Below are 14,295 nucleotides of genomic sequence, written 5' to 3'. Positions count from 1 at the left end.
TCTATGAATATCTACTCCGGTATATTTAATATATTATACATTTGTCTATTTTAGTGCAGGAGCAATTTACGGCAATTAATCAAGGCTTCAAACAGAAAGTCACTCAAATCCACCACCACCACAGTACTTGTAGTGTGTCAGAGGCTCCTTTCTCAGCTCAGCTGCACCATAAGTACATTTTTAAGAATACCCTTTTGAACATTACAATAGTATGAAAGACATTGTAAAGGCTAGTTGCTTTAATTAAGTCATTGTCAATTATAGGAGATTTGAACTCTTCTCTATCCTGATTGATTTAAGCAGAAAACAACACCAAAAAGTGTTGTAGACTTGCTGTTGACATTCTGCTAAAATAACCTTTGCCAACATATTTGCTTGACCAAATGTTACGTCATTATTATTTAGGTGTGAGATGGTTCCTGTGGTTTTCTGAGTGGTTGCGAGGAAATTTATCAGTTGTGTGAGGTGATAACTAGGAAATAGGCTGTTGCAGACTATGCTGCACTTTGTGTTTGCAGGAGTCACAGTACTTTTAGTTCTAGTAGTAGTAGCATCTGTAGTATTAGTGGCAGTTGTGACAGAGGCCCATTGAAAGAAATTGAGAGGATAAATACACAAATTTAAACCCCCCAGTGTCTTTTTCTTTGTCTGTCTCTTTATAGCTACTTCTCAAACATTCAAACCAAGTCTCTGGCTGTGTCCAAAACTCCCTCACTCCCTCGCTCACTCACTCAAATATTACTCATACACAATCACTCAATTAGTGTACTCATAGTGAGCAGTAAATTGACATTGTGGGCACTTATGACTCAGCTGTAGGTCACACTACTGTCATTTTTAAGTTTTTGCATTGTGCCATTATTAAAAAAATAATCAAAAAGTGGTGTGCATGCCATTGATACTACTTTTTCATTCTCTCATGGGAAATACTATATAGTGCATACATTTCACACACAAATATAATGGTGGACTGTAAATATAGTGCACAGTATAGCAAATATTGATTTCAGACACGGCATCTGTCTTTGTTTCCCCCCATGGTCCCCAAGTCTCTGTCTCACTTCTAACCATTCAAACTAACAAATGTATCCCAAAAACTATAAGCTGCAAATGAACATACATGGAAATATGTGTATACTTTCCAATTTTGGGTGTTTCAGCAGTTTTAAACTGTGTATGCGTCTGTGCTCATCTAAACATTTCAATGTCACACAAGGAGACAACTGGAGATTGAAAGTCATTTGACTACCCGAACAAAATGTTCTATTATACCACTGAAGCAATTTGTTTATTCATGTATGTGTGACAAGAGAGAAAACTGCCACAGCAGACAGAATGATTTTGATGTCACAACGTGCCTCCATTGACATTTATTATTCTCTGGAAGAGTCTGAAAAGCATACAACATAGTTCCATCCATTCCTGTTGCTTTCTAAGAGTACACCTGTCGTCTCTTTTCTTACTTACTCATCTTTTTAATCTCTTCTTTTATTTTCTTCTTGACAGTTTGCATAAAAATACTTTTCTTCCTATGATCATGTTTGCAAACCCTAGTTATCTCCCTCATCCTGTTGAGTTAAATAATGTGGGGTCATATCTTGACCTTGAGAAACAGTATGTTAATCAAACTGTGAGTAAAATTTGATACCCATAATTTACACTTTGCTTGGATTAACAGCCTGTGGGATTAAGCCAGACCTAACTGTCAGACTATGATACAAGTGCACAAAAGACAAGACCACAGTGGCATACAGGTATCATCTGAATACATATTTATTAGATAAATATTAGGTTGTCACATCATCTAACTACATACAGTTCTGCAAGACTAAAAATCACAATTAGTTCCTTTATTTTCTGACCAGTTTAGAATATGAAATGATTGTACATACAATGTACAAACATAGAGACAATGGCCACATTGCATGAATCACCTTAGATTGTATCATTTTTCCAACTGTTCATGATATCAAAAATTGTACAAACTATGGATTTGGTTACAATCTTCTGGACCCGTCCCTCCCACCGCCTTTCTGCCACCCATCGAAGGGATTTTCTTTGTAACCTTGTTTTTTTTTTTTTTTTCCATTTTTTTTAGCTTTAGCACCTCAGAGTATGCAGGCGACAGACTAGAACACTTAAGCTAAATATTACATGTAAAACATAGCTGTCCCAGTTCCCCTAACCAAAGAGGTGAAAGTATATTACAGAGGGGGAACAAAATGCTGAGAGATACCCACAAACACTAACTAACAAGTTTCATTTTCCATATTCAGCCACTTCCAGTAGAGGGGTTGCAAGCGTTTTATTATTCTGAAGAAACAATGCACATTCCCAGGGAAAATGAATACATTTCTGTTCACATGTCTCTATAATCATTTACATATATACAGGCATCCTCGGGACGTTTTGACCTAGCCTTGCCCTCAACATCCTTTCCCGGCCAAAATGATGAACGTGCCCTTCCTCACTGTATTTTTTTTTTTTTTTTTTTTTTTTTAATTTTTAAAACTTTTTTTTAAAACAACTTCCCCCAGAGAAATGGCCCTTTATTGTGATTGTGCAACTACAGATTCGGGGTACTGCCTAATACACCAAATTGGCTCACTTGTATGTAAGAACAAAACATGAAATGATAACGACTTCCGTGGGATTGATCAAAAGTTTCAATTCAGATTGTAAAAAAATGAAAATAATGTGGCAGTGTGTCGTTAAAAGATTTCACTGGTACAAAGTTGATGTCTTTTTGTGACTTAAATATGAAACACATGTGAATGACATATGAAACATGTCAGTGTGCCGAACTGGAACAAATCATATTTTTTAAATGACGTTAAAAATAATGTTTACATAAAACCAGGGTGGTTAAATCAGCATAATGCTACAGTTGAAAGAAATTGGATTTCTAGCCTTACAGATTAATACGAAAACCAGTACAAAATAATTTACCAAAAACAAAGGGGATAAAAATGTATATGGTCTCGTGCTTTTAAAAAAAAGCCACATTTTCTATAACAAAAATATAAACAATATCATGAATTTTCTTTAAAATATGGTTGTGATATATCTTTAAAATACCACTGTGTATTGACAATTAGCAACAATTATGATATTCACATAGCTCACTAATTACACTGAAAGCTGGCTGATACCGCGCCTTTTTAAAAACCATTACTGTTCAGTATCACTGATAAAATGTTAACATAAATTCATGAATAGACGACATTGATCATTTTCAATCAAATACACCAGAGCGTGAAAGAAAATATTGCTTCAAACTGAGCTTGACATGTGTAAATCGAAATTATGCTACACAATCATCTTGAGCTGATGCAGGGGAAGGGGATTGCAGAAAAATGGGTCACCTGTCGAGCGACGACAGGTGTGAGACAGAGTGCACTGGGAGGAGAGTGAGTGGAAAGCACGATGACCTGCAGGAAATAGCTTATGAGACATTTGGACTGGCGTCCCCGGCGGCGGGGAGACGAGACAGCTGTCGTATGCTGGTTACAAACAAAGTCAGTGGTCAGATGGGAGTTTGGGAGCATATGTGGTTAAGGTTGGACGACTAATGATCAAAGGACAAACATTATCAAGATGATACAAAAATATTCACAATGATATTTACAGTACAATAGCATTTCTTAAAAAATAATACATTTGCATACTGAACAGCACTCTTCTCAAAAAGTGAAATTGAAAACAAATGTGGCAAAAAGGTTTGCACCAATACTGCTTTAAAAAACACTTCTTGAACAGTAGTGATGGATAAACTGTATTTGTCCTCCCCTATATCTTTGAAATCTCCCATCACACCGATAGAAACACACACGCGGTCACACTCTCACACACACACATGCACACACTCGCAGTCTTACAGGACCAAGCAAACACAAACATCTCCATTCTCATCCCTCCAACTTTGGTGATGTTGAGCAGTTTCCCAAAACGATTTGTGGATAGTTTAATTATGCAGCAACAAAAACAAGAAAAAAAACCCAACAAACATAAAACAGTATATCCAGCAAATACATGATAAATGTATTGCTGATAGCATTATCCCTTCAATGTTAGTGTTAAATAAATCATACTAAATCTGACAGAAATCAAAAACAAACGTACAAACAAAAGTGCTGTGGAAACAGCAACTGATAAAAAACACACTATCTTTTCTTTTTTTTTTTTTTACCACTTGGAACAGCACTAGACAAGGGCTTGGCACACATGCACTTTGCAGACTAGTTTAACAGCACATCATTTAACAGGGAGAGAGATGCAACTTTGCAAAAATGCTGACACGAGTGACACCAGGCTCATGCAGAGCAGACGGCATGGAAGGAGTTGTAGCAGGAAGCAATAGATGCAGCAGGATCGTCACAGGAACCCCAAATCTCTCATACTGTACCTTTCATTTCCATTACAATCACTCCTCTGTAAAGGAGGATGATAACTATACAATATGTTGAAGTACAGGTGTTCTATTCTTGGTACGCAATATAAATTTTTTTTGTTTTAGTGGGGCCACAAATTTTTTCCATTCCAGCTGTCAACCCTCAGAGGACTGAAAATCTTTCTCTTTTTGACAAAAATATGTATGTATCACAATTGTAGACAAAGTGGAAGCCGATCATTCCCAAAAAATTTTTAAAAAACATTTTGTCAAGGACAAACACATGTTGATCTAATTGAACTTTTTTCCTTGTTGTAAAGACAGATTTTTTTTTTTTTTGCATTGCCAAAATCTCTTGTGCTTTTAAATGATGTGTGGTGGACAAAACAGTGCGACTAACCAGACCAGTCAGGGAATGGAGCTGTGACACCAGGAAGCTGTGGCCTCTCAGATTGGAATAACAATATGGACATAACACACACTGGCCAGATAGCGCAGGGTTTTTTTTTCACTTATTTTTCTGTTTTATACAGTGGATTCCTTTTTTTTTTTTCAAAAAGGAAACAAAACATGAATAAAAAAATGCTACAACACGTTCCTAATGTGCACACATACACCTGTGTGTGGCGTAAAAAAATCAACTGAGTATAGCTGCACAGTTCAAAGGTATAGCCACAGGTGTGAGAGGGTGGGGCGACCCCCCCGCATCCCGCCGTGTCTTTGAGTTTTAACCTCTTTCAGTCAATCTGCGCTGGCGAATCAAAACTGTACAAGAGGAAGAAGAGAAAGGGAGTGCATCTTTGTGTTTATCAAGTACTGAGTGACCGCCCTGGGTTCTCAGGGAAACTGCAGGCAGTCAGAAAAGTTTATGTGTGTCTGAATTGCCTCAGTTGTTTTCGAAGAGCGATAGAAGGTCGTCGTTGCTATTGCTGGGAAGGTCTGGTGGATCCAGGTACGACAACAGCTCATCTGGGTTAGCGAGCTCTGGAAGAAGCTGTAAGTGAGAGGAGAGGGTGATAGCAAAACTTCGGTTAGGCATTCAGGTTTATTGTGATAAATTTCCACAGATTATTCAAGACTGGCTGCGTGTCAGGACTCACGTCTAAAGATGGCTCAGGCATGTCCGACCCTGCTTGGCTGTCCAAACTGCTGGAGGGGTTGAAGGCCAGGTCGCCATGGGGATGGCTGTTGGGGCCAGGCTGCTGCTGTTGCTGCTGCTGCTGCTGCTGCTGAGGAGGTGGAGCTTGTCGTGAGGGTGGAGGGGGCCCGCTGTGGTGTAGCTGTTGCCCTGATTGGCTCCCAGGGTGCGGAGACGCATGTAAGCTCTGCTGCAACGGGCCGTGCGACTGGTCATTGCCGGCAGAATGAGGTATCTGCAGAAGGAGGAGGAGGAGGAGGAAATGTTTAGATACTGAGTGATCGCAACTGCAGGTTTTAGAATTGTAGTGGCAAATTTTACTTTGTTGCATTTCTGTATTTCATCGGTTAAATTTGTCATTAAAAGTGAACCAGGGCTTTGAGAGCAGAAATCACATGGAAATACAAGTGGATCATTCATTGTACATTTTTGGATAATCTGTCATCCTGCAAGGATTAATATTTCAAAACAGATCCCAGACTCTAACAGTGATGAGTCTGTGCTCTAAGCTTTCATTTTCATTTTGTAGTGATCATGTCGGGGGAGAGAGTCACATGCAGATATAGCTGAATGTGTGTGTGGTTTATTTTGTCAGACTAAACCTTCCTAGCATTAGTAACTGCTCGCTATCCGATGCCATAATTTGTCTCCTTAAACCAATAAAATCTGTTTCCTGTGGTCACCCTGCATTGTGGTTCACTTTGAAACTTGTATTTCCAGGTGTCTCAATGTGATATTTACCATATATCCCCTGCTCTCAACTGCCAAAAGAAGCTAACTAACCAAGTAAAAACCGCTCCATACCTGCATCATTATTCTCTTGCTTTTTAATAATAATTATTGACAACTTTATTCATATAGCACTTTTATAAGCAAAGTTAGAAACTGCTTAACAATAAATAAAAAAACAAAAACAGAGAGAAACAGTCAAATAGGCTGAAATAATGCAATGACAAGACAGGAAAATATAAAGGTAGGAGTCGATGAGACAACTCACTGAGTCAGGCATGTTATGGGAGAGTGGCTTGTCTTGAGCCATCAGGCTGCTGGGCATGTCAGGTGGGTGAGACAGTTGGGGACCGTGCATGAAATCATTCATCGACGTACCACCAGGGGTGCCGTGAGGGAAGTCAAAGTTCCCGTGCCCCTGGTAACTGTTGCCTAGCACACAAAATAAAAAAAGAGTAAAAACATGAGTACATTTCTTACAGTTATCTTAAGCTACTTAAGATATGACTGCCAAACATTTAAGACCTTGTGAGTTTGTTTTTCTGTCTATTTTAAAAATTCTCATTATATTATTATTTGAACTGTAACCTACCTTGACTGCCATATTCGTTGTTGTTGCCCCCTTGCTGAGAAGGTAGTGATGGGTATGGTGATGGTCCGGGACCGAGCTGAGCAATCATCTCCATCACATTGGGCATGATCATCTGGCTGGGACTCATCGTCTTAAACCTCTTAGCCAGTGGTCCATCTGGATCCTCCTTGATATGTATATCAGATTTTATGGCCACCGGCCGCCAGCTACATGTTGGGTCAATGGTCACCTCCTCAAACTCAGAGCTGGTGAAATACAAATGAAACCAAATGGTGAAGATACAAGCTAATTCAGAGAAATACATATATATGCATTACACATTTTGGTACAGATATAAATTTGTGTCTTTTCTTGTGTCTTTCTTACTTTTGGATGGCGTTCAAGATTCCCCACATGTACTGGTCCACTTCCAGTCCTTCTAACAATGCTGTTTTACTGAGGAATGAGGTGAGACAGAGCTTAGAATGCTGAGAGAGACAATAAAGTGGATTACAGTCAAAACTATAGACAGGGCAAATACTGCTCTGTATTTAAACTGGATAAACTTACTTGCATACAGGACATCGCCATGTCCCCCGCTCACAGTTCAGTTGTAAATATGATTCCAAATCAAAACACTGCAAGAAGAAGAAATAAAGTCACATTTGTTATCTAGTACTCTATTTTAAAATGACTCAGTGTGTTTCTTTATCTCTGTGGTGTTTACCTGAACGTGTTTGCAGTCATGGCCTCTCGCTGGAAGCTGTATTCGCCGGAAGGTGATCGGACATTTGAGGGAGACCTTGATGGCTGTCTGCTCCACACCGTCCTCTCCATTGAGTGTGGCGTTGCCCGATGACGCTGCTACGCTGCTGAAGTTCCTCTTAACTTTGAGGCAGAAGGACAGACATGCAGTGTGTAAGCAAGAACCCTGAGGACAATCGGGACTTTAGGGTGCACAATGTGACCGTGTTCTTGTGTGTATACCTTTGGTGATGCAGTGCTCTGCAGGCAGGAGCCTCTTCTTCAGTAAGCCCTGGAGGACAGAGCGAACCGAGGGCCTGTGGACCAGCTGGAGCACAAACAAGTGCGACTGTGGGAGGAAACATCACCATCACAATCACAAAAGTCATCCTAAAATGTATTAGTTATATGTCTACTGCTTCTCAGTGTATACTGAAGAATAAAAGACTGGGTGGATCAATTTTTTATTTTGCTCTAAGCCATAGCATTATACATTATCTGCAGGTACATTTTGATTTTGCATCTGACTTTTATTTATCAGGCAACTATTTTGTGTCAGGATTTGCTTAATCCTCATCTTATTAGTTCTGGAGATTTGTGTACTCACACAGCAGCAGGCAGTGACTGTGATCTGGATTGTGTTCCTTCCTGGCTGGCATACGTGTTTCAAGTGCAGGGGTTTGTGGGAGGTCTTATTGTCGCCACGTTCGATGGTGAGCGGTGTGGCATTGACGCTGACTTGGACCGATGCCGGCCAGTTGGTGTTCATCTGACGGTCTTCATGGTGGTAACACTTGAACTGCAGCTCCAGGTCCGATCTGCACAGACAAGCAAACAAAAAATATAAATCGGTGAATATTATGGATTATTATTTTCTGTGGCACTTAATGGAAAACAGCAGCAATCCATTCCAAATTCACATTCATCATATTTAAATTAAAACAGTCTTCTAAAATGTTTTTTGTCTTGGCTCATGACATTTGGTCATAGATGATCCTAAATCTTTACAGACAAACTTTATGAATGCATTTCCTGTTATACTAGATGTAAGAATAAGCACAAGTGCAGGATGGTCATTCTGCAGCACAAAACAGACAATCAGTGGTGGGAGGCTAAATTTAGGATGACAGAATCCTCATATCAAGACTCTTGAAAAGCCGCGGACATGAGAGTGACTTTTTCTTTAGAGGAGAATAAAAGGTATTCCGGTAATCTAAATCAGAAAATATAAATGCATGAATGACCTTCTCCGAGTTGGCTGGAAATAGTAGTGGCATGATTTTTTTGAATAATTCTTAACTGCAGACAGTAAGACTGCACAACCTTTTCAATCTGCTCAGCAAAGGTTAAGAGGAGTTGGAGAATACCCCTTGGTTCTTGACTACAAGATTCTCATGTGAAGCTAAATTTCCCCGTTGACTGAGAATCAAATGATCAGACAGACCAAGAATAATAATTTGATTTGAGAAAAGTCTTGGAAATCAGACTTTATTTCTGAAAGGTCCCACGGTGAGGAACCGTTCAGGTGATTATACACTAATACTCATGAATATTATATTCCATTTCTGCCAAGTCCATTCTGCTAGATGCCACTAAATTCTACACACTGCACCTTTAAGTTCTCTTGCTCTCCATCTAGCTTTAAATATATCTCAAATATACTGCATGTTGACTCAGTACATGATGTCTTACCTCCACATGAGTGTCTGGTGTACAGAGGGCCGTAAGTGGAAGACGTGGTTGCTGACAGCCAGGTTATGCTCTAGCCTGAAGGGCTCTAAGACTACCCCATCCCGCACTGGGAACGTCAGGCGCAGCTCCTCGTTGTGGTTGGCTACACAGGCGGAGAAGAGCGGCAGTCAGACTATCATGAGCTTTCAAAGGAGTAAACCGTGTTAAGTTTTTCTCCATTGGGCATTTACTGACCTGGAGGTGGAGGGAGAGCAGTGATATTTGGTTTGATGTCAGGAGGGAAAGGTGGCTTCACATCCTGGTTTGGCGACAGGTATGGAGGGATGTTACTTCCTGGGGTCATTGGAGGGGTAGGGTTGCCTGGCACTGGGGAGTGAGGGTAGTTACCCACCGGTCTGGGTGGCTATATTGAAGACAATTGATTAGTGAATAAAATGTTCATGGGACTACAACAGCTAACAGCTCAACCAAGAGTATGATATCGCGATAAAGCAAAATTGGTGGAAAATTGGACTTACCCCATTTATATTACCCTGGTTGTACTGATATCCACTCCCAGAGAAGTTATTTGTTTGGCCATTAAAAGGTGGCTCTTGCTGTAATTTGATAAAACAAATACAAAATTAACCACTATTACTTGTACTGGGACCTGTGCTAAAATTATATATGCCATTTTGGTAGATTCCCTGCATGTCATAGTGCACCTTATAGTACTGGCCCATGGGGCCGCTGGGTGGCGGGTATTGGCCCTGGAGCTGCTGTCCTGGCATCCTCTGACCGGGGTAGTTGGGGGATGGCAGCGGCCTGGAGGCATTGGGTGTGGGGTACTGCCCCTGCTGGTTAGGGAACTGACTGTTTGGTCCATACTGCTGCCCACCATAGTTTGGCTGTGGATACAGTGATGACACATAAATTCAACATACAGCAAAGGAGCTAAAATGTGAAGGAGAAAGTGTATAATTCACATGCACTCACCTCCCCTGGGTACGGTCTTTTCATGCCTTGCATTCCCATGCCCTGAGGCCGGGGCCCTGCGTAGCCTTGCTGAGGCATCCTTTGGCCGTGGGCTGCAAAAGGCCCCATGCCTTGGCCTCTAGGCTGGTTCATCCCCATGGGGGGCCCGCTCATGTTGGATGCATTCATGCCTGTGCCCATGTTCCCAGGGAGGGATGGAGGGCCGCGGGGTCCTGGCTGGTTCATGAACTGGCTGTTGTATGCCTGGTTTGGTCCCATCTGGAAAGAGGAACTCATCTGGAAGACAAAATGGGTTCGATCAACCATCTCAGAGTTGATTGTAAATATTGCAAATTTGCTACTGGAAAGAGTCTATTATAGATCACAAAATGTTTATGAACACAGATGGTATCACACAGGTACAATCAGGTGTGTGTCTTGTCCTACCGGTCCGTATTGGTTCATGTCCTTGTTCTGAGTTTCCTGCAGGGCAGCTACAGTTGCCGTGGCAGTGGCGGTGGCGGTGGCGGCAGCAGCAGCGACTGCAGCGGCTGCCGCAGCAGCTGCAGGCTGGGTGAAGTCTGAAGGAGGACGAGAGTGTGGAGGGATCCCCATTCCACCAGGTCCTGCATTAGGCCCCCCAGGGTAGCTATGAGAAAGAGCAACATAATATAAGAGATGATTTCAGACCATCATCTACAGTATGCATTCATTTAATTGAAAAAATATCTATGTAGATGTAGATGCCAGTTCCACTGCCCACTTTTAATTCAATTCAATACAACTTTATTAATCCACAAAGGCAATTTGATTATGGGCATAAGTAAAAACAGACAGGAAACAGACATATGCACAGACAGACAATTACAAGCAAAGGAGCTGTTTGGGACTATGTTGGGCTGATAATGCAATTGCATTTAAAAATAATAAAAGTCAAAATAAAATAATGTCAAATAAATAAATAAATAAGGAAACAGTCCACATGGCAGATAGGCAATTAAGTATTTCATATGCCAAGCTCCAGATAGAGCACAGAATTGTCCTTCAGTTCACCAGGCGGATGGCCTCTGTGCTGGTCGGTAGAGCACCTGGAGAGGCATAAGCAGCGCCTGAGAGGGAGCATCTGGAACTGGGGGTGAAGGACATGGGTACTCTCAGCACAGAGCTTGGGGGTCCTGCCACAGATGCCATCAGGTCCAGCGGCCTTGTTGGTTGGGGTGGCTTTGAGCAGATTTAGCACATCCTGTTTTTGGAGGGTGAGTATGATGGATGGCATGAGGGTGTGTTTGAGCTCCGCCATGTCAGATGCCAGGTCAGGCCTCTCGAAGTGGGTATAAAACCTATTTAATTTGTTAGGCAGAGAGGAATCACTGACCCCCTCCACACTCACCCATCTTCTCTTGGTCCTTGTGTTTACAGCAGCCATGTTTTTAATCCCCTGCCATGCTGCCCTGTAGTTGCCTTGCTGAAACTTCTGCTTGATCTTATTTTTGTACTTTGTTTTAGCCTGGCTGATGGCCCGTTTCACCTTTTTGTTGACCTGTTTTTTCCTCCTCAGCAGATCCTGTAAAAAACACCCTTTTTTTCTCATGAAGGATGCCTTTGAGCTCCTTGGTAACACAGTGTTTGTTATTGGAGAATATAGTGATCTGCTTAGTAGGAATTACAGAATCAACACAGAACGTAATGTGTTTTGATACTGTGAATGCTTGCTCATCTAGATTAGTGCTTGAATCCAGGAACAGCTCCCATGTGGTGCAGTCAAAACAACCCTGTGGGGCCTCAAAGCTTGATGGAGTTCATGTTATGACTGTCCGCACCTCTGTCTCTTCTTGCTTCACCACAGGGATGTAGGCTGGGGCAAGTAGGATGATGCTATGATCAGCTGATCCAAGTGGAGGGAAGGGCAGTGACCTATATGCTCCAGGAACAGGGCCATAACACTTATGTAGGGTTTTATGCATGCATGTGGCACAGGTCACATATTGGTGGTAGCCTTTTAGTAATTTGTCCATGGAGCAGTGATTAAAGTCCCCAAGGATGAATTTGGGGGCATCTGGTGAGATGGTATCCAGTTTGTGTAATGTGTTGGCTGACAGATCAGTTGCTTGGTCAACATTTGCACATGGAAGCATGTAAACAACTATGTAGAATAGCTGGGGGAATTCATGAGGCAAGTAAAAGGGGCAGAGTGAGAGAGCAAGGTGTTCAATAACAGGTTTGCAGATTTTGTCCTGGATTATCACTGTATTGCACCAGCTCTTGTTGACATAGATACACACACCATCACCATGCTCTTTCCCTGTTCTTAATTTATCCCGACCAACACGAAATGGTGTGGTGAAGCCATCAACAGCCAACTCATTATTACTCACTGCATCGTCCAGCCAAGTTTCAGTAAATGCCAGCGTAGATGCATTCCTGTATTTGTGCATGTAATTCACATTGGCTTGCAGTTCATCAAGTTTATTTCAGAATAAACAGATGTTTCCAAATATCAAAGCAGACAGTGAGGTGAACCTTTTGGCCAGTTATAGTTTGCGTTTCAGTCCTCCTCATTTGCCCCGCTCATGTCTGCTTTTTCTCTTGTGGATGGATCCTTGTCCATGAGATTTTGTGATGATTGCTGATCGACACAGTGTCCCCGCAGTATATTCCACAATGGGTCAATAGTACACATTGAGGGACACAGATTAAGCAGGAAGTCCCTACGCAACGGCGAGATGTTACCGAGGGGGTTCAACGGCTGATAGGATCCCCATCTGAACATCGGTTCCAACACTTAGGAGGAACACCAGTAGCACAGCAAACTTGCCGAGAATCATTTAGGTGATTGGACAGTTCCAGACCCAGGGAAAGAGGCCAAAATGTTGTATTGCATAAAGTCATCTCTCAAATATAACATTATAAATGTCGCAAAACACTTAAAAACACATGAAGACACGAGCACAGACAGCCCAAGATGCGCCACATGGGCAAGAGCCACTTCTTTCCTACTTCAAGTACACTTACTTGCCACCAAAGCCTCCTCCCCCGGGGTAGTTGGGTCTTCCGTACATTCCCTGTTGCATGTAGGCCTGGTTGGAGTTTCCTTTGTTGGGGAACTGCTGCTGAGGACCGGGGAACTGAGGGGAGTTCATCCCGGGGTTGTTACCAGACATCCCCGAGCCCATAGGGTTGCCCCCAGGGTTCATGGGATTGTTGTTGTTGGCCATGGGATTCCCCAACACCTGATGGACATAGACACACAGACATAAACACAGGTAAACGCTGAATGCCTTATGATGAGGTTCAAAATAACTTAGAATTAGAATACAGGTCTTTGTAACTGGGGTGATTTCTCACCAGTGAAACAGAGAAATCAAGAAAGTGCAAAAATTGTTACCAACAGAATGAAGAGGTAGACACAAATGTGTTATAATCCAAACTGAATAACTGAACTGGTATTAGCTTGTAAAAAGATATGATATGATATCACTTATATACTTCAAGAATCAAATTATAAAGTGAGTCAGTTTTATTTTTTATGTATTATTGCATGATTAATCTGCACTTGACACAAAAACATTTTTTGAGGGAAATATTTTAGGTTCTGAGCCCACAAAGCTGTTGTTTTGTATGACAGGTGTCTCCCAGTGGTTATATCAGTTTGCTTGTAACTGCAGTGACTGATCCATGCTGAAACACAATCCTTTCACATACAGACCTCTCAGACACACTTCTACTCTGTCGGACAGGTATGGGATCTCACCTGGCTCTGCGAGGTGTTGGTCACGCCCCAGACGGTGGTCACCACAGACAACGAACCTGGAGGCTGATTGGTGTTCTGTTGCCAGGGAACTGAGTCGTAGGGAAAAGACCCATCTCTGCAGGGGACGGACAAAAACACATCATGTAGGCAAAACAAAATGTGACCTTGTGTCACTGCACAAATATTTGCCATGTATAACAGTACAATCGTAGTAAATGTATTTGCATTTGCTGGACAATACGGAAAGACAAAGGTTTTATTGTTAGGATTATGAAATAAACACACATTCTTCCTCTTGCAATGCACAAAGATTGTGTTGTAATTAT

The 14,295-nt window shown here is 41.7% G+C and overlaps 1 protein-coding gene across 3 annotated transcripts in view; it reads right to left on the bottom strand.

Annotated features, from left to right (window-relative positions):
- Positions 1–1,757: 1,757 nt before the first annotated feature.
- LOC137171502 (zinc finger MIZ domain-containing protein 1-like) overlaps positions 1,758–14,295 on the bottom strand; it is a 117,408-nt gene continuing 104,870 nt past the window's right edge. For all 3 annotated transcript variants that reach the window (XM_067575455.1, XM_067575456.1, XM_067575457.1), the window contains 17 exons: positions 13,970–14,084; positions 13,231–13,448; positions 10,666–10,867; positions 10,240–10,515; positions 9,969–10,151; positions 9,783–9,860; positions 9,499–9,667; positions 9,265–9,406; positions 8,180–8,390; positions 7,816–7,921; positions 7,556–7,716; positions 7,399–7,466; positions 7,216–7,284; positions 6,850–7,094; positions 6,526–6,689; positions 5,491–5,763; positions 1,758–5,384 (listed from right to left, as the gene is read on the bottom strand). In XM_067575455.1, the coding sequence (XP_067431556.1) occupies positions 5,277–5,384; positions 5,491–5,763; positions 6,526–6,689; positions 6,850–7,094; positions 7,216–7,284; positions 7,399–7,466; positions 7,556–7,716; positions 7,816–7,921; positions 8,180–8,390; positions 9,265–9,406; positions 9,499–9,667; positions 9,783–9,860; positions 9,969–10,151; positions 10,240–10,515; positions 10,666–10,867; positions 13,231–13,448; positions 13,970–14,084 (2,788 nt within the window). In that variant the 3' untranslated portion in view covers positions 1,758–5,276. The remainder of the gene's footprint in view (positions 5,385–5,490; positions 5,764–6,525; positions 6,690–6,849; positions 7,095–7,215; positions 7,285–7,398; positions 7,467–7,555; positions 7,717–7,815; positions 7,922–8,179; positions 8,391–9,264; positions 9,407–9,498; positions 9,668–9,782; positions 9,861–9,968; positions 10,152–10,239; positions 10,516–10,665; positions 10,868–13,230; positions 13,449–13,969; positions 14,085–14,295) is intronic.

This window comes from Thunnus thynnus, chromosome 20 (genome assembly GCF_963924715.1).
Source record: "Thunnus thynnus chromosome 20, fThuThy2.1, whole genome shotgun sequence".
Taxonomy (NCBI): Eukaryota; Metazoa; Chordata; class Actinopteri; order Scombriformes; family Scombridae; genus Thunnus; species Thunnus thynnus.
Note: the sequence above shows the minus strand (reverse complement) of the source record. Positions and strands in the feature narration are given on the sequence as shown.